Source organism: Aristolochia californica, unplaced genomic scaffold (assembly GCF_029961685.1).
Source record: "Aristolochia californica isolate CCGP_79_NKW_82.1479 unplaced genomic scaffold, dmAriCali1.0.hap1 SCAF_7, whole genome shotgun sequence".
NCBI lineage: Eukaryota > Viridiplantae > Streptophyta > Magnoliopsida > Piperales > Aristolochiaceae > Aristolochia > Aristolochia californica.
The window spans coordinates 6,872,845-6,896,922 of NW_027182268.1; the positions used below are offsets into that span (position 1 = coordinate 6,872,845).

Here is a 24,078-nt window from a genome sequence, read left to right on the forward strand (position 1 = left end):
TGGTCTTTATAACATTAATTTACAAAACAATGTCACTTACGATTCAATGCATGTTCACACTGGTCATAAAAGAAGTGTTATTAATGAGGATTCCTCTACATTATAGCACCGGAGATTAGGTCATATCTCCATAGATAGAATTAAAAGATTAGTGAATGAAGGGGTACTTAATACTCTGGATTTTACTGATTTTGAGATTTATGTAGACTGCATTAAGGGAAAACAGACTAACAAGTCAAAGAAAGGTGCCAATAAGAGTTCAACCATATTAGAGATCATACATACTGATATATGTAGTCCAGACATGGACTCACATGGTTAGAAATACTTCATCTCTTTTATAGATGATTCATCACAATACATGTATCTCTACATGCTTTATAACAAGTATGAAGCTTTAGATGCCTTTAAGATCTTTAAGGCTGAAGTAGAGACACAATGCGGTAAGCAAATTAAGATCGTGAAATCAGATAGAGGTGGAGAATACTATGGTAGATACACTGAGAATGGACAAACACCTGGGCCATTTGCAAAGTTTCTTCAAGAACGTGGGATTGTTGCCCAATATACCATGTCTGGTTCTCCGGACCAAAATGGTGTAGCATAAAGAAGAAACCGAACATTATTAGGCATGGTGTAGAGTATGCTTAGCAACTCCAATCTTCCTAGATCCTTGTGGCCTGAAGCACTTAAGACAGCAGTGTATATATTAAACCGAGTTCCAACCAAGGCTGTTCCAAAAATGCCATTTGAATTATGGAAAGGTTGGTCGTTTAATTTATAATGAATTTCATGTTGTTATTAGAAATTCATGTTTAAGGCTTACATTCACTCCATCTCGTCTCATAAGATCCTCTAATGTGTTTGAAGATATTTTTGTAGTTACAGAGGTTGTAGCCTTTTCACCTTGTTCATTTGGAATTGGTTCCAAATCAATATCTTTCGTTGTACAAATTTTAGAGTTCTCTTACTGTTCATTTGGATTTTTACTTCTACTGAGAGGGTCCATTCCATGTGGAAGTTCCCCATCTTTTTGTGTAAGATCAAGTGCGTTGTCTGTGGCAACTTCTGCAACAACAAAAACTATTGGGTTCTCATCATGCTGCTTGACACTTCCTAGGTTCATATCAAGCGGTTTCATTTCACTTAGTAGTTCCTCATATTTTTGTGTAAGATCAGTGGTGTTGTCTATGGTAACTTTTGTCTTACAGGGTCTGGAATTACATCCAGAGTCTTTTAGTTTTCAGTAATGTAGCATTCAGTTTCCATTTTGAAATCAAAAGATTGAAACACATTTACAAAACATATCTTAAACTCTGATGAAAGTTTAGTACAAGAAATATACCTTCAATAAAATTGGTTGCAACCAATAGCAAAGGAAATCTGAAATACAATGAGATCTAATTCAGCCAACTGCAATGAGCTTCACAGTGGACAAATAACCAGATTGAGAGGGCAATACAAGAGTTAAGTTTCCTAGGGATGCACAAATGACAATTAAACATGACACATGCTTCATAGTTGCAAAAAAAATCTGACGAGTATGAATTACGAGATCATATATGAGTTTATGATATAAAAGAAAGATCTATCGTACATAAAATATAGGAAGAAAATTTTTTCAGTAAAACAAGAAAACTACTTAAACACGGCCAAGGAAATAAGAGTGGGTAAGAGTAATTATTTTTAAATTTTAAGGGATAAGAGTGGTTTGTAATTTGTGAGGGTGTGGGAGTAATTTCCACATATTTCAAAGGCTAAGGCTAATTAACACTTTTATAAACCATGATATCTTCTTGGTTCAATTATATGCCTCTTAAGGTGATTACATTTGAAATAAATAAATTAATTAAATTCATTCACTTATTTTGTATATTTATTTGTTTTTTTCAAAGATTTATTCCCTTAAATTTAAAGGAAATTTATTTGTTACAAGGATGGTGTCATTATCATGTAAAAAATTTCTATTTCATTGAAAATTAATTTATTTATGATTAGTCGGTTTCTTAACCTAGACCATCTCCGAACCGACTCACCTGGAAAGGAAGGCATGATGTTCCGAGTTAGCAACTTAACCCGTAACTCAGTCGAGTTGACTAGAATTCTAGATTTTTATAAAATCTTCTATAAAACTGACTACTTTTCAAATTTGAAAAGTCAACTCGACTAATTAATTAATGGTTTCATTTTAATAAATTGGTTGATTAGACTAATTAATTAATTAATTGATTGATAGGATTCAATACTCATTACATCGATAAAAAAAGAAATATAAAATCTACATCTGCCATAAACTCATGAGAAAAAATAAGAAGTCAAAACTACAGATAAACAAAGCTTAAGCTAATAAATCTAAATTTGCTAGCTATATTAGAAAGTAGAACTTATTTATATAGACAATCATTTTTATAGATAGATCGATTCTAAATAAAATATTATGTAGAACATTTTTAAAAATGCTAGTTTTTTAAATTGTCTCTAGACCTAATTGAGCTACCAATACTAATATACATATCGTTTCATCGATACGCCATCTACTTACAACAATAGAATCAATTAAGATTTACTCTAATTACTCAATGTAAACTCTATCAACAAAGAGGAGCAAATTTGAATGAGTCTAAAAATCATGAATTTGAAGAGCCAAGAAAGCCAAATCTTCATGAACCCACTTTGCACAAGATGTCTTTGTGCTTACCTTTTTTTTTTGTTATTCCAAGGTCTTTAAATGGCCAAAATTCAAAATTCAAAGTTCAGAACAAAATTGAATTGGTTTTAAAATATTTGGAATACTTAAAACAACTTAAATGATGATTTCACAATTGTAGCCCACAAAGTAATGTTCTGAGCAACTTGATGATTTTAAAGTATGAGATTTTTTAATTAAAACTTACTTGACCAAGTGTATTCTATTGATTTAAAATAAAATACACACATAAACACTTGGGTTTTGAGAAGTACCCCTAACAAGAGATGACCTTTTGTCCTTTGGTTAAACTCGGTAAAATCTTGACAAAAATCTCGATAAAATACTTAATTTTTTTTATAATAAGTTGATAATCATATAGAGACGTCACTTATAGATTTTGCCTATTGATCTTGCGTAAATCAAAGTCTTGATCCTTGTTTCGCAATTTTTCGAGAATAAGTCGCCTGGACGGTTGTGGATGGGTCAGAGGTTAGTCAACAAAACGAAAATTTGAAGTTCATCTTCATCTCCTGATTCAAATTCATTTCATTCAACTACATGAACTTTATCTTCAAACTTGGTGTTAGTGTGGACGACTTCATGTGCACTGGAAAACAGTTTCCTGTGTTAGTGCCCCAACATGAGAAAACTATAAAAAATAAGAGAATCCCTAAACTTTAACAATATACTTAATTAAAACATAATCCTTAAACGCCAAATTAGGTAAAACTTGCATTATTACTACACGAATAAGTAATTTAATGTATAATTTAATTATATTAATATACTAGTTAATTGAAAAGATATTATATTATTTAATGATTGCATTTTACTGTACATTAATACAGTAATTACGTGAACCAATGAAATACGCACGTGATTAATTATAAAAAATAAACAAATAACATTATAAATAGCATAAATGAATGTAATAAGGTCAATTATTAATTTATAAATAACATATGATATACTTTAACCTAAAAAGGAATGATTAAACAAGAAAAATGGATCTAATCATAACTTTAACACACTATATATTTGTACGTATTATTAATTAATAATATGTTTTCGTTAAATTTAAAACCATTGATTTTATTAAATAAAAATGGGTTAATTAAACCAAAATAATTGATCAAATGCTTGATTTAACAATATCTTAATTACCACTATTAAATCACTAATATAATACAATAATTAATATATATAACGAATAAATAAAGAATTATTTTATTAATAACAGAAGATGGCTTTTTTACGTGGTATTAATTAATAATATATTTCCAAAAAATTGAAAATAATTAATTGATCAAATGCATATTGTAACTATATTTTATTTACCAGACTTAAATATCTAGTTTAATATAGTAATAAAATTTAATAAAAATAATATATAAATAAATATACAACTTCATTAATAACCTAAGAAAGATTATTCTAATAACTAGTTCGTGCCTTCAATATTAAAATCATCAAATTAAAAATTTAGTACATAAGAACAACACATATTCAAAAGCAATAAGATACAATCATCATTAATCATTCCACATACAAGTCGCTATGTCATCTCAAAATTGTGCGGCTCTTGTAGATTTTAATGCACATTGCTTCTGAAAGCTTGTTGATTGAGTATCCTCTTCTACAAGACCATCGTAATTATCGTTATCTGTATCATCCGTTGCACCTAATTGGACCCCATCACCTCCTCCATCAAACTCGTCATTTGAATCATATCATTCCAATTCAAAACTTTATCACACAACCATTACCCGTCATGGAAAAAAAACCACAAAAAAAAAATACCATGTGGTGGATATTTATAACACCCGAATCTCCTCACCATATGGCAAAATCATTCCATAGTACTTAAAAAAATTCAACAACATTCTAAAACATTCCAAAATTAATCAAACTATTTCCATTGCAAATGCACTAAACAATGCAAATACACACACACATGAAGTCCAAATTCACCGAACACACTTGGTAGAGCCCCATATGACTTTGTAGTCACTACGAATTGTACCTCGTCAGTGATGGGGGTTGGGTTTCGTTGGCTAATGGACGCCGATGTAGGCGACTCAACCTTGTTTGAACTGGACTAAACACCCCCAACTCTAAACCCTAACCCTAAACCCTAAACCCTATCACCCTAAAACCAAGAACCCTAATTTTTTTAAAAACCCTAAACCCTTAAATACTAAGCACTAAACCCTAACCCTAATCCCGAAATTAAACCCTTTAAAGACGAAATTGAACCATAAATACCATAAACCCTAACCCTAAATCCCCAAATTACGCACAAAGATTAAAATTAAATCAAATACATCACTAAATTAATCAAAAAAAATTATGGTTTAGGCTTACCTTCTGAAAATTGGGGAAAACTGAAGTCGAAGGGTGAAATCGAAGTAGAATAGAAGAAATCGACACCAAAATGTCAAAAATCGAAATCAAAATGGGAAAAATTGAACGAAATCGGGAGGTGTTTTGGGGAAAGAGAGTAGCGATAGGGAGAAGGGAGTGGAGGCCGAGAGGGACATTGAGTGCGAGGGAGAGAGGGAGAAGGGAGAAGCAAGAGAGAGCTGGGAGAACGGAGATGCTTGCAGAGAGACGAAGGAAAAAAATCGAGAAAGAAGTGACGAGAGAAGGAGGAGACCGTGAGAGGGAGGATGCAGGAGAGAGACCCAAAAAAAAATATCGACGAGGGTTCGAAGCGCGGCACCCGCATCATCTGGATGATTCGCAATATACTGAGGAAACCAGATTCCCAAAATTAAACCGTGGAGATGATTTTTGGATTCATCCTATTCATCTACATGACTTGAACACGGGTGTTTCATTAACGACGTCAGGAGATGAACTGAGTAATCACTTGGGTGTTTGGATGGTTTACCAAATGGATGCTTTAAGTGGATTTTCTCTTTCCTATTAATCGACCACTTGCAATTTAGTAGATTAACCTTCATCTGAAAGGTTGGCCTTCATCATTGCCTCACCCGAGTGAATGATTCCAACCAAACCTTTTCTCTTTCCTACCATTTGGTGAACTAATAGGTCACCAAATGATCTTCATTACTTGACCTTGTTTTTCTCCTATTCCATTTTTGCCTTCATTGAGCTGAACGTGTGGGCGTTTAGGCAAACAGTCTTCAACTGAGCCTTTTCTCTCCGGTTTGATCCAACAACTAAAAATTCTTCTCCAATTGGATAGACTCTCCAAGGCAGTTTGAACTCTGTGTTTTCTAACATAAGCTGCATACTACCTTTTTTTCATGGGTACAATTCAAATGGTCTTAGATTGGTTGAACTATATACTACTAAAAATCTCCTTCAAGGTTTTTTGAGTTACCAAGATATAATGCAACTCACTAGCAATTTATGTGTGTTTTATCAAAATTATTTCAATGAAAATTTTAGAATAGCCTAAAAGTAGAATTTATAAAGACATGTATGAAATTCAAAAAACGATTGAAAGCGGAAACCAAAATACATACCTCTAGCCATGACATACTAATTCCAAGAATTTTTAGAAACAAGTGTCTAGTATATATCCAAAGTGTAATTGATGGAATCATATAAATTTTTGCTAGACTAGAACCTCTTTCGATTCACCATGAAAATCTGCAGATACCAACTTCTCAAACCCTCTTTCCCATCAAAAGAGTAGATATTGGAAGTCATGGAAGGTTATATCTGTCCCAATATTCATATATATAAGGACGTATGTATAATATAAAATCAAAACATAAAGTGGGCATTGCGTGCCATAAGCATGCACACAGCTACGTGAGAAGTGGAATGTCTCTTCCTATTTTGTCAACTAATGAGTACACGAATTGATGATGACCTCCCCCGTAGCTTCTTCTCCATGGGCGCTACGTTGGAGGGCATTGTTGGGTCCGTGCGCGACCACCAAAGCCCTTTTTTAAAGCCGCGGCGATGACGTGAAAGTGCACTCTTGGTCCGTGCGCGAACCACCGAAACCGCCCCTCAAACTTTCTCCAAAGTTGAGCCGCCACCAACACCCTCGACATTATTTCAATTCTGCAAATTCTAATCCATTAGCGCCCACGTTAATAGTAACAAAATGGCCACGAACCCCACCCGCGGCTCTATAAATACTCCTCGTCAACTCTCCAATGCTTCAGAAACGCTCCAACCCACAAATCCTTTGCTGGATTTAGTTTTAATTTCTTCCTCGATTGCCTCCTGGTTAAGTTTTCCGGCGATGTCTTCCACGGGGTTCAGCTACGGCCAGCTCTCTGTGCAGAAGAAGGGTGTCGAAGAGAGGAGGAAAAAGAGAGAGGGAGAAACGGGGAGTAGGGAAAACGGAGGCACGGGTAATGTTTATTCCGGCAGCGGCAGCAACGGGAAGAGAGTCCATCCGAGCGGATCTGCGTCGCCGGGGTTCGTCGGAAAACCGGGCGGAGTGTGATGTTTGTGGGTTGCACGGTGGAAGTGGTGATGGCGTCTGCGTGTTCTCACTCGACTGCTTCTGTGATTTGTAGGGGTGGGGGGTGGGGTTGTGTAGTAGTGGGGTGTGAGGAAGGGAGATTTGTAGTTTACCACAATGTGTATCATGTAATCTGTTAATAGATTGTGATGTATCTTTTGCTGGCTTCTACAGGCTCTTTGTTTCTGTTTTCTTTAGGTTTCTTAATCAGACTATCTTGTGCAATATTACCTAGCTAAACTTGGGTCTGGATAACAGGAAAAAAACCACTAATCTGATCGGGTGCACCGAATGAGATCCATTCACGTGAGACCAACAAAGGTGCTTATGGTTCAAAGGCTTCTACATTTTTATGTTTTCCGTTTCAGCAAATCTCAACTCAACTCTTTTGTGCCACTAACATGAACTAAGTATTCCTTACCCTCCTCGAGCAAAACGAAGAGGTCCGGAGATACCTTCCCCCCTCCCCTACACTTTGTTTTAGGCAAGGCCAAGGGTGAGTGTCTGGCCTAGGCATTTCGCCCTTTTGAGGTGGTGGATTGTCTCACTTCCCATATAAAGATTACTTGGGTTCAAAGGCTTCAACATTTTGATGTTTTCTCTTTTAGCAAATCTCAACTCAAAATCTTTTGTGCCATTAAAATGAACTAAGTATTCTTCATTCTCCTCGAGCAAAACGAAGAGGCTCGGAGATACCTTCCCCCCTCCCCCTACACTTAGTTTTAGGCAAGGCCAAGGGTGAGTATCTGGCCTAGGCATCTCAGCTTTTTGAGGCAGTGGATTGTCTCACTTCCCATATAAAGATTACTTAGGTTAACATTGAACTCAAGATGTCTGAGGCAATACATTAGGAATGTGTTGGATTTTAATATGGGTAAGATGTCTTGAAAAATCAACACACCCACCCCAAAGTGAGGTGCCTCTTCTCTCTATTTTTTTGTGTTAGAAGGTGAGGAGTTCTTTTCACGTAATCCAAACTCCAGTTGGAGGGACATGAAACCACAAGTGTTGTCATAAACAAAATGAATGAGATACTACCCTCTCACTAATTATTCCTTAAATGAGCTTTGGTAAACACAAAAATTTTCATAACACAATGGGTGTCATATCCCCAAGAGGTCTCAATCTCTTAACAACTGATACAGGCAGATTAACGACTAGAGAGGTCGTATAAACAAGATTTACTCCCATGGCAAAACATGGAGAAGTCCAAATTTCATCACTAAGTAATTTGAGTTAATTAAACAATAGTTCTCCTATCCTCCCCCTAAATGGTATTACTTTACATAACACTCACTGCTCAAAACCATGCATAGTACCATTTTTTATTGATTCAAAAAGCAAGCCACACGCCGAGAGACCATCGTGACCATGAACTTCCATGGCGGCTCTCCAATCACAAATCGATACTCTCTTGTAGGAGAAATGTTTATGTGGGGGCTTGAAGAGTTGTTGTACCTAAACAGAACACTTAAAGCAGGTTTCTAGTTGATTAACAAGTGGCTCACTGTAACAAAAAGCTAGTGAAATGAAATACTTAAATTATCCACACCCTGGTCGTTACTGGCCACAACGTTGCTTATAGGCTTCCAAGCCTGATCAGACTAATAAGAGAAAAAGGGCCTTAAAGCTCCACCCATCTCTATTTCCCATTTAAATATGTGAAAGGTTATCTAGTAGAGTTTCTAAATGAAGTGCAGAGGTGAAATAAACAATTTCTGGATGGTGGATTGGCCTCTGAACTTCCAATATTAAACTGTTTCGGAGCTGCAACCAATTGCTGTGAGAAAACATACGAATTCATCCACTGATTCACATGCAGGTAGCTTAGTCTCAGCTGCTCATTATTCTTTATGAAGTTTTGGAGGTTTGGAAGGTTTCGTCTTCTGAGGTTGTTGGTTCGTTATGAAGTTTTGGAGGTTTACGATAAAGTTGAGATAAGAAGAAAGTTCATGACTTTTTTTCATAGGGGACGGGGCAGGGAAGAAAGCAGGTAACGTTACCAAAACAGAATTTTGAATTTGGAAGGCATTCTGAACTTCTAGAGCTCACCTGCAATAGTGGTTGTCATCAGCCTGCTTTGCTTTACCCTACTTGATATACAAAACTTGCAATTGGAACAATCCCTATTAAGAACAGTTCTTCTGATTCTAGGAACGGAATGATCCATATTTATTGGTCCAGAAGAGTCAACCTAACTTCATCATGTACTGGACAGGGTGCCTCTACACTGGTGTCCACTCAAAACAGGGTTCATAGGTCGTAAGGAATGCAAATAATAGTGGCCATGAATCCATGATTAAAGAGATCTTATGCTTATTGCTTATAAAAACCCTTCAGCTGGTCATTTTGGAAGAGATCAAAACCCAACTTCAACAAATTCAATTCAGAGTGAGCAGAGCTTAACTAAAATGTTGGTTTTGTTTTGTACTTAGTCAGCATCTTCTAGGAACTAATACAATTAGCACAGTCACAGATGTTACCACTATAATTATGTGAAGGTTGACATGATGTGAGCCCTTGAAATAAAACATGTGTACCACTGCAACAGCACACAATTTGGAGGAGAATAGAATAAAAAAGTTCCAAGTTGAAAGGATTGATTTGTAATAAATATGCATAAAACCGAAACCTGAAATAGTGAAAATAGGTTGGACTACTCACTACAATCTCTGTCTACAACCTTGGATATGAACTTAATTGCAGAGTGACAGTCATCTGCATGAAGCTATCCTGCAAGTCCAAGTAGATCAACCATGCACCTGCAGTGACTTGGAGTGGCTCAATCTTGAGACAAACCGGTATGATAATATATTTCTTATGGGCATTTTATCAAAGAGTCTATGAACATTTGAAATGAATCGGGTTTTGCCACAGAGGCTGATGGGAGAATCGGTCAAGAAGATGCTTAATTGAAGCCCAGATATGACCATATAAGCTTGACTTGATATCCCAGAAAACGTAATCTCCAATTTTTAAAGATGTCTGGAGAAGAGCTGCCAAGGTCTTCTCCAAAGGAATCCTAAGGGCAGACTGAAGGTTCACTGGGAGGTCTGTGGTTTTTTTTTTTTTTTTTCAATACCAAACTATTTCTACAAGTTACAAACAGTATGCAAATACAAAAGCCTGAAACTTTTTGGAGGTGATGACTGTAGTGGCGGCAAGGCCAGAGTCCTTGGGTGCTTGAATGAGGGAAGAGGATTCAATCTGTAAGCAAGAGAGAGTAACAAAACAACATGGACTGTGGGTGGAAGGCTTGTATTAAGCTTAACGATTATACTCAGCTATTCAAAACTTGTTAATGGTCAAGAGTTGAGATTAAATAAAAACAAACAAAACATAAGAAAAGGATTTCCTTCCCAACATATGTTAAGACAACTTGAGGTCAATCAATGTTCACAAATGAATGCCTTTTGTTTTATGCAGTTTGTACTAGAAATTGAAATTACTCTGAACATAATGGAGAAATCATGTCTTCTCAAGGATAATACACCAGTTGGATTTATCATAGAATTGATCACGAATGACTGCATTGACTATTCCAGTCGCTAACCTGTGCAAGGAAAACCACAATGTTGGTTCCTGAGAGATATAAACTCTGGAATTATAAGAAATAAATCAAAATTCAATGAACACATTACTAAAATGTACCGATATTTATTCAGTTTATCATATGGCATTGTTCTTCCTCGGCTTACCTTTGTAGTTCACCTTCAGCAAACACATGATAGTACCTATTGTATACTACGGCCCCCTTCTTGTCATCCTTCCTAGCTAGACCACTTGCCAAAGCGGAAGCGGATGCTCCACTGATCTCAGCTCTATGATAAGGAAGGTGCCATGGTATAAAATACTCTTGATGGTTTTCACTCCTCCCAGTACTAGATTCCAGAGAGCTGTCTTTTATTTCTGAATTAGAGTCCAACCCTCCTCTCTCTTTTAATTCATTAGGAACTTTTGCCTCACTGCGATTCCGTAAACTGTTTTCTTCAGTTTCTGGGATGCTTTCTAGTATAACAGCTGAAGGGGTCCGCACTCGAGGACTCCCAGGTCCTATCCACTCTTCCTCGTATTTGCATCCAAGAGGAGTCCATTTTGTGAGGAGGGACCTGTCTTCTTGTTCCACAGCCCAAACTGTTATTAGGACTAATCCACCCTTTCGGACAACCCGCACTAACTCTTCTATGGCCTTCCTTCTCCTACCTTCTGTACTGAGATGATGCAAGACAGCAATAGAGATTGCTGTATCACCAAAGCCAGTTCTGTAAGGAAGATTCACTGCATCTGCAACTAGAACTTCATGATCCCTCCCAACACATATATGAATCAATGGGGCACTTATATCACAACCAATGTAATAGCACTGGGGATTGAAGCCTAGGTATTTTCCATTCCCACATCCTGCATCCAAGATAACAGAGCCTGGAACCAAGGAGTTCAAAAAGCCAGCAACTTTGGGCCATTTTGCAAAACGGGTAGAGCTGAAATGAGGAGCAATGGCATCATAAACATGATGAACATATTTCTTTTCAATGTCTGGGGTGCGTTTGACACTTGGAGAGCATCCATTATCTCGGTTAGGTGATTGCAACTTCTCAGGTTGAGGTGTTTGCTCCACTTCAACAGAAGTTGACATGACATCATCAAATTGAACGGTAGAATAAAGTTCTTGGTGCAATTTTAGAGATCCTGAAGAACTTGACATTTGGCCACACAGAATAGCTCTCCAGTGACCAGTATTAGGTACTATATTACTAACAGAATATGAACTATGCAGCCTGAGGGCTTGTTCATTTGAAGTCAATTTAAAAGCAGCTTTCTGGAAGTAAATCTTTGCTGAGTTTGAAATTCCTTTCTGCTGATAAATGTATCTTTCAAACTTTAATACATTTGCAGACATTCAAAAGCAGCAAAGCCATGCCAATTCAGAATCCTGCAGATGAACAAATGAAAGAAGAAATACAGGATCTTAAGATCATTAAATAAATAACTTAATAGAAAAATGCAAATGCTCCTTTCAGAATGAACTGCTAAAAATGTCGAAACTCCCCCTTCAATCTAAAAGTGACAATCAACATGCTATAAACAAAATATTATGACAAAAAGACCATCATAGACAGATAACAGAAATAAATGATTCAGTGATTGTGATTCAAGATCTTCTTACTGGGATGGGATCATCCAATTACTTGTGTTTTGGACAATTTTGCATGCATGTGATGCTCATCAGATCAGTAATGACACTACCACACATACATTCCATATGCATACTGGGTTTATGATGTATATACATACTGGCTTTTAGAAGGATCTTCAACTTAGTTAAAATACATGCTTTACAATTTAAAAGTCATAATTTTCCAATTTGCTTTAAACGTATATAGAAACAACATTCTTTTCGGTCTGAGCTATAAACTGCAAAACATTGGTACTGAAAGCAATTTTCCCACTCAGCAAGCATTTGTACTTCATGACAAATTACAAGCTTGCGGACATGAAATATAGTACCACTAACTACTGAGCAGAACTCAAAGCTTGCAACATGAAAAACTGAAGTCCCATTCATGTGGTCCGTGTCTCAATTGCATATCATCCAAATGGTGACAGCTCATCAGAAACAACTTAAACGAATTTATAAAGATTGGCATTCTACCTTTTGAGCTGAAATACAGAAAACTTAGTAAAAGCATGATACCTGAAAACCTCATTCAGTGAGCAGCGAGAATTTTATATCTACCTAAAATAAAATTGAAGCAGGCAGCATTTATAGTTTCTAGGAACGAACTTCAACTTACTCTTTAACCATTGAATCCTCCACGTCCAATAGAAGAAAAAAAAAAAAAAGAATCAACAGATAACCCGACCAAGGGAAGCAGCATTTTCTCTTATTTTAGTAGTTTTAGCTTTAATGAAGAAAAAAAAGGAAAAAATAAACTCAAACGACCTTTTCATGGATAAAAAAGAATGCAGCAGTCAAAAAATTTGAAACTTCTCTAAGATAATCGAGAAAAGCAAAACACAAAAAAATTCAATTCCCGTTAAATTCGATCATCTAAGTCGGTCCAATGGAAAACACAGAAGGGAAGAAACTCAAACCTTTTCCAGTAAAATCACCATTGTTCGCAGGGCGAAGATTCGAGAACTTAGCAACAGAGAAGTGCAGTTCGTGAAGCTTCTCTCAAAATCAAAAGAAGCAAGGTAGCAATGCAGCGTCTCTTTCAATCGCGTATAACAGATTTCGCAAGCTGGAATCTAAAACCTGCAACCCTAGGAAGAAGAGCGCGAGACAGACAGGAGAAGGGAAGTACCAAGGCAACTCGTTGAGTGACAGACTCGAATTTTCCTCGACTAAGTGAGCTGAAAATATACACTGTATAAGGACCATGTAGTGGACCCAAATAACGGGCCTGATTTGGGGGCAGGCCGGAATGGGCTGGACTCTTTAGATCTAGCTATTTATGCTTACTCCATTCAATGTCTTCTCTCATTAGATTACTGACATGGAGAGATGGACCACTATGGACTATAACATTGATTGATGTCGCCCATTAGAGCTACAAAGAAAGTCCGTGTAGGGTTACCTAGTTCACCAATTGAATTGGCCAATTGACCTAGTCAACCAGGTTTTGAACACTAATTAGAAGTCAAATCAGTCTAATATATAAATAAGTTAGGTCTAGGTTTAAATTTAAGGATTTAAATACATTGATCTATGTAATTAATTATTTGGGTTGCATAGTCAAGATAATCAAGAGATTTTCTCTTTTTATTATTTTACTAATTCATGTAAAATTATTTTTCTCTTAAGATAAATGACCCTATAATTAGATAATGTAACTCAAGAAACTGAGTCAACTATGGCCCATTCATGTACCCTTTTGGTAGTGCCATCTCGCCTCCCCCTGCCCCCCGCCGCCACCCTCACCTCCGGTAGTTCCCAATCCAATCAGTACTCTGCTACCACGCTTGTGAAAACTACATGTCACTCAGGATTTTCTGCATGCGAAAGCTGCATTCAGCCCAGACGGCAAGCTTTTGTTGTCTTCCAACATGTGATCCCAATTCATTTCCGTATTGCTCTTTCACTTGTTCTTTTCCTCTTTGACAGAGAATCAAAGCCAAGATGAAATGAAGCTTTCCGGCAGAAGAAATCAGTGGTTGGTCGTGATCTTTCTGGATGAAGCTTTTTCTGTTGTTGCCCACCATACCAGAAAAGAGTTGCTTGGTCTTCATGATATAAAACTTTCAGCAGAATAAGTCAGTGCTTGTGGTTGCTGAGAAACTTCTGTTCCATTTACCTTTTGATTTTATCGTCTTTCTGGGTGAAGCTTAAACTAATTCCATTCACTTTTTAATATTATCGTCTTCCTGGGTGAAGCTTAAATATGTAACTGGTGTCCACCAATGGTTTTTTATGAAATAAAACTTTCTACAGGCAGAAGAAATCAGTGCTGCTTGTGGTTGTGATTTTTCAGAGGAACTTCAGCCTCGTTTACTTTTAGATTTTGTCATCTTTCTGGGTGAAGTCCACAAAACCAGAAAATAGATGTTTGATTTTGGTGAAATAAAATTTTCTTGCAGCAGAAATCACTACTTGTGGTTGTGTGATTTTGCAGAGAAACTACAGTTCCATTTACTGTCATATGTTATCATCTTTCTGGGTGAAAATTTCTCTGTATTTGGTGTCCACCAAACCAGAGGTGGAGAAACACAGCAGTCAAACAGTAGCTGAGTCTGCATTCATCTGCAAGAAAGAATGAGGAAGTTCACAAGAACACTCTGATTTGAATATGTCTTCTTTCTAAGAGGTCAATTCAAAGCTTTTTCATGAAAAGAAAGAGAAAGAGACAGAGAAAAGACCCGGCTCTACTGGCTGCTGCTCAAAGGGTGTTTTTTAAGGGGACTGGATGGCTGCTGCTCAAAGGGTGTTTTGAAGGGGTCTGGATGGCTGCTGATAGTATTAAATGGTTGTCTAGATGCTCAGCTTAATTATATTAGATAAAATTGCATGTCAGCTGAACCAAATTGTTGTTGAGTGGCAAAAAATCCTTCTATCTTTAACCCAAGAAAAAAAGCTTGTGGAAGAAAGCGCTAATTCACAAAAAGATAGATTGACTAAGTGGTAATTAGTCCCAAGAATTCCAACCCCAAAAGGAACAATCCCACTGAATGAAAATCAATTTGACTTCACTAAGAGAAAGGAATGAAATAGAATTTTCAGACTAAACCTTGACCTCTCAACAAATCCAACCTTCTTCGCCAAGAGAATTTGCTGGGAAGTTGTGAATGTCACTGTGACATTCCTGATCACAATGTAAATTGGTCAAATCAGCTCATTCTAGTTTGATTTAGATGGAGCATATTAGTGAACTTCTAGGAATTTGAGAGAAGGCAGCATGGGCAGGTTCACTGAAACCTCCTGTCTGGTGCAGATTTGGTCCTCAGGAAAACACATGTCAAGAGACAAAGAGACTTGGAAGATATGAAAAAAACATGTGGAAATTAGGTGTGAACCTGAGGAAAATACAAGTGAATTACTGTGTAGTTGAATTTGGACATGAGAAACAGTGAGTGCACATAAATGTCAAACTTGGATTCTTCAATTTAAATTAAAAGACAAGAGAGGAATGTTTCTTTCATAGAAAAACCAAAAAGAAGAAACTCTTTTGATAGTGAATTGAGCCATCCAAGCTTTTCAATGACTTACAGTCACTGACTTCTATTGAATCTGAGTGGTTTATCCCCATGGTCAGTGCTCCCAATCACTTTATAGATTATCTGGCCTAAATGGTGAACACCATCATCAAAACTGAAGACTTCTACAATCTCACTTCTTTTGATCAGAAGATATCAGATTATATTAACTAGCAATTTAAAAGTTACTATAAAACTATTCTGATGGATAATCAGGTGACTACTTTACCGACGTTGTTATCGACGATAAGTAAATGATCCAACCTTATCGTAGGGTGTAAAAGGATAAATCTCACTTACGTAATAGAGTTTCGAGTAATTTTTACCCAATAATTAGCCATTTACATCTGTATTACTAGGCAAAGAATATGAGGGTTTTGTTAGTGTTAACTCCAACAGTTTTCGCTTATGATTAGAATATAACACGATTTGTTCTGCGTAAACACCACCGTACCACATCGTCACGTCCCACAAAAATATATGTCGTAAAACATAATTTTTCTAATTATGTATTCACATGAAAAATGATCCACTATAGGTACTCAAGTAAGTTGTATAATCACTACAAAATAAATAGTGAACTCACTTGAGAAAGTTTTCAGTTCCACTGAGATAAGAAGTCTAAATAATGTTGCTTGTAAATCTCCCTCTACTGGATTGAATGATCCCAGACTTATCTACTGAACCCACTTTGAAGACGACTGTCTTCAGTCCATGCAAATAAAATACATCAATCTTGACCCTAAACAGTGACTAAAATAAACTAGAAACCAAATCTAGCTCGTATTATTTACGTTCAGAAGATCAGATTTGGTCAGTGTGACCCACTGATTGGTCATGGTTTCACTTGAACGCATATAAATAAACCCCTTCTGTTAAATGTTAATGCATCTCTAGCCTTCTCTTGCAATTCATTTGAGAGAGCTTCAGCTGAAATTTCTAGATTGGAGTTTCTGAAGGCAAAAGATGAATCCCGGGCAATTGCTTTCACCTTCTGCTAAGATCTTGAATCGTGGAAGATTTCTCACCTGCAGGTAGTCGTCTCTTTAGTTTCAGATTCTGGGTGGTTTGAATCCTTTAACGTTTACATGGTTTCTGTACTGCATTTTTCTCTTCTTTCAGTGTCTCGACTCTGCATAATAGAGAAGCTGCATGCAGTCCAAACCAAGCCGCTGCAACTGGTAACAAGAACCCTTCTGTCTGCTGTCTTTCAGAAACCAGATATGGCTCAGTTTTCTAATGGCTGCACGATTGATGCAGGTTGGCGCACCAGCGTTCGAAGAAACGCAAACATGGAAAAGCTTCAAAACGGCTATTTATTCCCTGAAGTACTCAGTGATTCTTTTTAGTTTTTAGTTTTTATTTTTTTCTTCTTTCTTTCTTTCGTTTTGATCTTCTGCAATACGGGTTATTTCTGATTTTTTTTTTTTTTTTGGGTGATGATCAGATTGAAATGAGAACGATGGCGCATATTGAGACGTACCCAGATGCAAAGCTGATCAGTCTTGGCATTGGTGACACCACTCAGCCTTTACCTCAAATTGTTGCATCAGCCATGGCTAAGGTAGTGATGAACAGATGAATAACCCATGCTTGCAAGAGAAATACATGCAAAAAGATATTTATTGTACGCCAGGAATTTAAGATATAAAAGCATAGTTTATATTTGATAGAGCTATCTCGTGTATGGATAGCTCTGATTCTGTCCTTTCCGTTTCTTTCTTCTCTTCTTTCTCTTTTCATGATATGTTACAGATTTTTCAATTTTTCTCTTTGTCCTCGCTTCGTATCCAAGGGGGAAAAGGGGTTGGGAATCGTTGAAACCAAAAAAATTCATGCCTCTGAAATAAGAACTTGAGATTAATCTCAACCATTCCCGCATGAATGAGTCTCATTTAATTTCAGAGACGGGATTTTGAAGAAGATGATTAGTCAAAACACTTTCAGGAAAGACTTTTTCTGCACCGTCTCTTCTCTAATTTTCTAAATAGACAGCTTTCTAGAGCATAATTTGACAACTCATTATCCAGCAAGAAAATGGATGGATTATCACGAATTTTGGGTCTTTATCTCCAGAAGCATGATGCATGACACTTTTAATTATAAAAACACCATATTGGTATTGGATAGAATATCATGCAGTGGTGCCATATCTGGTATACATAGGGTAAAATAGATATATACTAATACTATTGTCTTGCCTACCTCAAAATATGATATGTATTATCCGACATACAATACGTATCAGTAATATGGCCATACTTATCCTTTTGAGTAGAACTCATCAAAACCTAACTTTTTGGGAAGAAAACTAAATAAATGCCTAGGTTGTAGTAAAGATTTAAATGCATTAAATTTTGGTATAATAGCCAGCTGCATACATGATCATACTATTGCAGTATTTTCCTTTTATTTGGTATAGTTCCATATTTTAAATACTATTTGGTTTCTATTTCTTATTCCTTTTGTCATTTAAAAAACTATCGATAATCGACATAAAATCATTCCTATGTTATTTCCAGAAGTTTACAAAGGTTATTTTGTAGCAGTTTTGATCACTATCATGAAAATGTTTGGGTCAAGTAACCTACAGAGATTTTTTGAATTTAGAAATGTCAATGAATGGGAAACTTCTCTTTCTGTATGTGGATATTCAGCAAAGGTCATTGATACAAACCCTTTTTCTCCTCATCTCTTGTCCCTTTTTATACCTTTATCCTATCTTTGTCGATTTCTTTTCCTTCAAACAAATGAGTTTCTCCAGTTTAATTCAGTTAGGCTCCTTTTAAATCCATCTCTTTGCTTACTACTCTGAACTGCTAATATTTTTACTTTTATTTTCTTTAAGGTTTTACTCTCTCTCGCTCTCTCTCTCCTAAAATCTGGTTAACTATATGACTTGCAGCATTCATGGGGTCTCTCAACAGTTGAAGGTTACTTCGGCTATGGACCAGAACAAGGCACTAAGGTATTATAACCTAATACTACTCTCTGCGTTTCTTACCTCATGAGACACATATCACATCTCCATAAGAGACCTATTTGAATCGATAATCTTTCGTTTTGTTTCACTCTAAGAAATGGTTCAAAAGTAAACCCCTCAATAGAACCAAGGTGGTGGAATCCATAATACGCACCGCTTGTTACCAGTTTGGAGTATTGAAGGTGTGTTTGTGCCAATAGGAAATCGTAAGAAAAATATTTAAGAGTAAAAAAATTTGTTTGACCAAAACTTTCTGGTTTTTATGGCTTTTGGACTGAAAAATATTCCACTTGATTCCTCTTGCCTTTTCAAAAATGTTAAAAAGATAAGAATAAGTAAATCGATAAGCACTAAATTGATTCCTATCATTCACCTCTTACTTCAAGCTTATTTGTTTATGTACAGTCAATTGTGATTCCTAAAAAAGAAAACAAAAGAAACCTTCAGACCGAGTATTCATGTTGCAGGCTCTGCGCCAGGCCATTGTAGATAAATTATATGGAGGTTTAGGCATAAAGGAGACAGAAATTTTTATATCAGATGGGGCACAAAGTGACATCTCACGCGTCCAGGTACTTCTGTTTGGTCCCTAATATCTCCATTAATTTAAGTATCCTACTGATCTTCTGCTCCGTAACAATATAAATTAAAAAATACTGAGAAAGAAAGAAAGATAGAACGAAAGAATTTCCCGATGAGAAAACCTTGACTTGGGGTTTTTTTCTTTTGACAGATGCTTCTTGGACCAAACATGACCATTGCCGTCCAAGACCCTTCATTTCCGGTGATGTATTTGCTGCTTCTTTTTATAATGGAAGATTCTTAAACTAAACAAATACTAAAACAACACTGTCAATAATATTCAAAAAGAAAATCAAATGGAAATTGCTCTTATCTGCTCTGAAGTAGGTTGTCAACTGGTAAAGTTAGAACATCTATTGGTTTATCGAGTTTTTTCAAACGGGTAAATGGTGTTTTATGAATCTCAATGTATTTTTAGCAGAACACAGACTAAAACGTATGGTAACTGCAGGCTTATATAGACACAGGAGTCATAATGGGTCAGACTGGCTGCATCGAAGAAGCTACAGGGAAGTACGGAAAGATAGAATACATGGAATGCAATGCAGAGAACGGTTTCTTCCCGGACTTGTCCAGGACTTCCCGAACTGATATCATCTTCTTCTGCTCTCCAAACAACCCAACCGGCAATGCTGCGTCAAGGGAACAGTTGAAGCAACTGGTGGAGTTTGCGAAGAAGAACGGCTCCATCATAATCTACGACGCTGCCTATTCTGCTTTCATCTCTGACGATAGCCCCAGATCGATCTTTGAAATCCCCGGGGCCGAAGAGGTACCACCACCTCCATTGGAAATTATAAAGAGAAAGAGAGATTTGAATATGAGATCAGGAATGGGATTTTTTTCTTTTTTAGGTTGCGATTGAGATATCATCGTTCTCGAAATTTGCTGGGTTCACTGGAGTGAGGCTTGGCTGGACTGTGGTTCCGGAGGAGCTTCTGTTCTCTAATGGTGTGCCTGTTATGAAGGACTTTAACCGGATTGTCACTACCTGCTTTAATGGAGCTTCCAACATCGCCCAGGCCGGAGGGCTGGCTTGCCTGTCCCCTGATGGCTACCAGGTTTGTCTTAATTATAAGTTTGTTCATCACTTTAAATTAAGGCTAACTCTTTAAACAAAGCTTAGTTTATTGGAAAGGTTACCTAGGTGCACCCTTTAATATCTCACTTTTTAAAAGTGCCCATATATGATATATAATTCATATTGTATTTTTAAAAAAATTTAGTCTAAAAAAAACTATGAACACTAGTACATGTATTATATCGACCTATATGTATCAGATTTTATGGCCTTTCCCATGACATGCAACATCAAAATGTCCGCCCTCGCGCCCTAATACAATCACTAAGACATCCCACTCCAAAGGTTTGTAAGTTAAAATCTTGTTGACAAACATGTTTTCCTATTAGATTATGACAATAGAAAATGAGAGTAAAGTGAAATATATATATAATATTTTAATTATTTATTATTTTATTAGCTTAAATGTAAATGAAGGGGAAGGCTGACCTCTATTTTTTTCCTAATGTTGGGAGAGATGATGAAAAGTGATCTTCTTTTTCATTGAATAATTTAAATAATTCAAAATTATATATTAACAATAAAAATATAGCTATACTCATCATTGTTTTTCCTAAGGTTTTGATGCTTGTATTTAAAGATAATTAAATGAAATTTAAAAAAAAACTTAATAACATAAACTAAACTAAGCTAATGTAACTAATGCTCACATAAGAAGTCTCTATTGAAGGTTTTGCGTTTACGATCATATCAGGTGTATATGAGACTGTAATAAACATTGTTCTTTTTTTAAAGGAAACTAGCTTTTTTTAACTAAATAAATATATTTCTTCTATTGAACAACAAAGAAAAAAAGTTCTAGAAAAAGAAATTAATGTTTTACTTGCAAAAGTAAAAAATTAATTTCCAAAAATTTCAAAAAAATAATTTAAAAATAATTGACGAGAAAAGTTTACAATCATTTGCTAAATGCTTAATTTTTTTCATTTTATGCATTCTTAAAAAATGCTTAACAAGGTCCTTTTTTTCCCCTTTGCTTGATTGTGCTACAGGGTATATGTCAACTAGTAGGCTATTACAAGGAGAATGCAAAAATTATGATGGAAACATTCTCTTCCCTTGGCTTCACAACCTATGGTGGCCAAAATTCACCTTATGTTTGGGTCCATTTCCCTGGTAACAAATCATGGGATATATTTGATGAAATACTAGAGAAGTCACACATAATCACAATTCCAGGCAGTGGATTTGGTCCAGGTGGTGAAGGGTTTATCAGAGTTAGCTCATTTGGTCACAGAGAAGACATCATTGAAGCTTCCAAGAGACTAATGAATCTTCTCCAATGAATCTTCCAAGAGACAATTAATGAATAGAGAGTATGGAAGAGTCTTACATGACTCTCATAGCAAAAAGTCTTACAGCGCAAGAATTAATATGGTTGAGTCTTACAAGAGTTTCACAAGATGAGGTATCACAGAAGAGTCTTAATTAAAGGTGTTTTTGTTATGTTAGTCTTCTATTTATGTTTAGTTGTTCAATTGTTCTAGGACTTATCTTTTAATGTTTAACTTTGGGTATAACTGGGATTAAGGATAGTTCAATTTTAATTGAATTCTACTTGTTTCCTCTATTATAAATAGAAGCTCATTGTACTCAAATTACATCAAGTTAATAAAATATTTCTCTTTTCCAAAAATTTAACACGGTATCAGAGTGGGTTCTGTGAGTTGCATTAGTCAACCCACAGAGAGAATGTGATCCTTTTTTTATTTATCATCTCTAGTAGTTAAGATTTGTATTCTATCCAATTATTTTTTCTTGTTCCAATATCCGTTGTTTTCTAGGTGTTCATATTAAAACAATCTTTTCATATTAAAAATTATATATTGACAGAAAGATCTTCGAATCTAATTTTCAAAGCAATATAAATTTTGGTAATTGGAGTTTTCTAAAAAGATAAATCAATATTTAAAGAAACAAAGGTCAAACTGCAAAATAGTTTTGAGCACCAGCAGAAAACTTAAAACTTTAGAGCTGTTTTATACCATCAAGAACGAGACTTTACAAGGAGATTTATATATAAAAAAAATCTATAAGTCTATTTTTTTACCTATCCAACCAATTCTCAATATGAGTTTTTTAGAGGGAGATATTGATCTCGGAAGAGCCAATGGTCATGTTGACCAAAGAAAAAAGGGTACTTAGTTCGGCCAAATTAAAGAGTCTAAAATCTATCAAATTCTTTCTCTAAAAAAAGTATAGTTCATTAAGAAAAGTTATACTTCGATGAAAGGTATCAAATTTTAGTTTCAGAAAGAAAAAATTCATGTCAATCTGATGTATATTTAAGGAGATATTCGCATTGGAGTCGGCAAGGGTCAAGTTATAGAACGAAGAAAATCAAAAAGTCATAAAAGATTCAAAAATGAAGTTTTTTATGTCAAATTAGGTATCAAATTAAAGTTCTTTGAGTTTCTTGAGAAATAAACCGTTTATGATTATGAGTTATATTTTTTGAGATAACAATATCAAAATTACCAAAGGTCAGTTATACCAAGAATTTCTTTTTTTTTCCTATTTTCTCTCTCGTTATATCTCCATGCATTGACGTGATTTGAGTTTCCTTTTCTCCTAAAATCTGAGTTGTTTGAAATTTCTCTTCTAATCAGAGTTTTGATCAGACTTAATCACTCCATTGTGCGTTCATTCATGGTATGCAATATCTTGCTTCAATGTTGCTTTCAAGTTTTGTATTTTTTGTTACAAGGTTGTGTATCTTCTGCATAGTTAACTCTGAAAAATTGTGGTTACCCCAAAAAAGTTATACTTGGTCAAATTTATTAAATTCTACCATTATAGACTCCTAGTTTTTTTTAAAAAAAAAAAATGTTATTTTGGAAGTATGAGTGTTGCATAGTCGCCTCCTTTCAGTTGAAGTTATTTTCTTCTTGTATTTCTTCAGTTTTTCTTCTTGTGTTTTTATCACTTCAGTGCAATGCCAGGCCCACTACCTAAAAAGTATAGGATTATGGCCAACATCCACTTTAAGTCAAGTCTTTTGTTCTTCACCCAAGAGGTGATTTGTGTTTGAGGTACCTTTAAAAAGTGAGTAGTCTCTTTGTGGTACCCTAAAGTTGGGTCGTTTTTTTGCCTTTAAAATTGAGCGAAATGTGTTTCAAATTATGACCATTTTTTATCGGTATAGGGGATTTTTCGTATGACTAGAAGTGATTTTCTTCTCCCATATTGTGTTTTGTCCAAGTTGGATCTTTATACCTTTTTTATCCCAAGGTTGAGGGGGAGAAGTAGAAGAAGTACAAGCAAGAGATATTTTGTTCAACGTATTTTAGTAAGTTTTATGTGACCAGAATATTGAAGAAAGGAGGAGGAAAAATCATAAAGAATTTTGCATCTATGAAAAAAAATTCAACAAAAGAAAACTGATGACCAAGAATCTTTTTTCATTGAAAGTTGAAGTTGTAAACTCCGGCTTGAGTGGGAGTATTGAAGAACAAATATGGAAGAGTCTTTTATGACTCTCATAGCAAGAAGTCTTACAAAATCAAAATTAATATGGTGGAGTCTTACAAGAGTCTCACAAAAGGAGGTCTCACAGAAGAGTATCAGTTAAAGGTGTTTTAGTTATATTAGTAATT

The 24,078-nt window shown here is 35.6% G+C and overlaps 2 protein-coding genes across 2 annotated transcripts; one reads left to right on the plus strand and one right to left on the minus strand.

The window, feature by feature from the left end:
* Positions 1-10,493: 10,493 nt before the first annotated feature.
* Positions 10,494-13,463, minus strand: LOC137937102 (tRNA (carboxymethyluridine(34)-5-O)-methyltransferase-like). Its single transcript, XM_068782165.1, has 3 exons — positions 13,239-13,463; positions 10,841-12,075; positions 10,494-10,695 (listed from the first exon to the last, which is right to left on the minus strand). Exons 2-3 carry the CDS (start codon positions 12,040-12,042, stop codon positions 10,611-10,613), a joined length of 1,287 nt encoding a protein of 428 aa, XP_068638266.1. The 5' UTR covers positions 12,043-12,075; positions 13,239-13,463; the 3' UTR covers positions 10,494-10,610.
* A 3,641-nt stretch (positions 13,464-17,104) lies between these two features.
* On the plus strand, positions 17,105-21,768 carry LOC137937727 (probable LL-diaminopimelate aminotransferase, chloroplastic). Its single transcript, XM_068782856.1, has 8 exons — positions 17,105-17,164; positions 17,284-17,400; positions 18,742-18,804; positions 19,287-19,391; positions 19,553-19,603; positions 19,853-20,173; positions 20,256-20,462; positions 21,475-21,768. The coding sequence occupies exons 1-8, from the start codon at positions 17,129-17,131 to the stop codon at positions 21,766-21,768; spliced, it is 1,194 nt and encodes a 397-aa protein (XP_068638957.1). The 5' UTR covers positions 17,105-17,128.
* The last annotated feature ends 2,310 nt before the right edge of the window (positions 21,769-24,078 follow it).

Excerpts from the sequence above, each read along its gene's own strand:
- LOC137937102 (XM_068782165.1), bottom strand. The coding sequence starts at position 12,042 with ATGTCTGCAAATGTATTAAAGTTTGAAAGATACATTTATCAGCAGAAA. Across the intron at positions 10,696-10,840 it reads GCTGAAGGTGAACTACAAAG|GTTAGCGACTGGAATAGTCA; the intron begins GTAAGCCGAGGA and ends TTCCTTGCACAG.
- LOC137937727 (XM_068782856.1), top strand. The coding sequence starts at position 17,129 with ATGGAAAAGCTTCAAAACGGCTATTTATTCCCTGAA. Across the intron at positions 18,805-19,286 it reads GACCAGAACAAGGCACTAAG|GCTCTGCGCCAGGCCATTGT; the intron begins GTATTATAACCT and ends TTCATGTTGCAG. Across the intron at positions 20,174-20,255 it reads AAATCCCCGGGGCCGAAGAG|GTTGCGATTGAGATATCATC; the intron begins GTACCACCACCT and ends TTTCTTTTTTAG.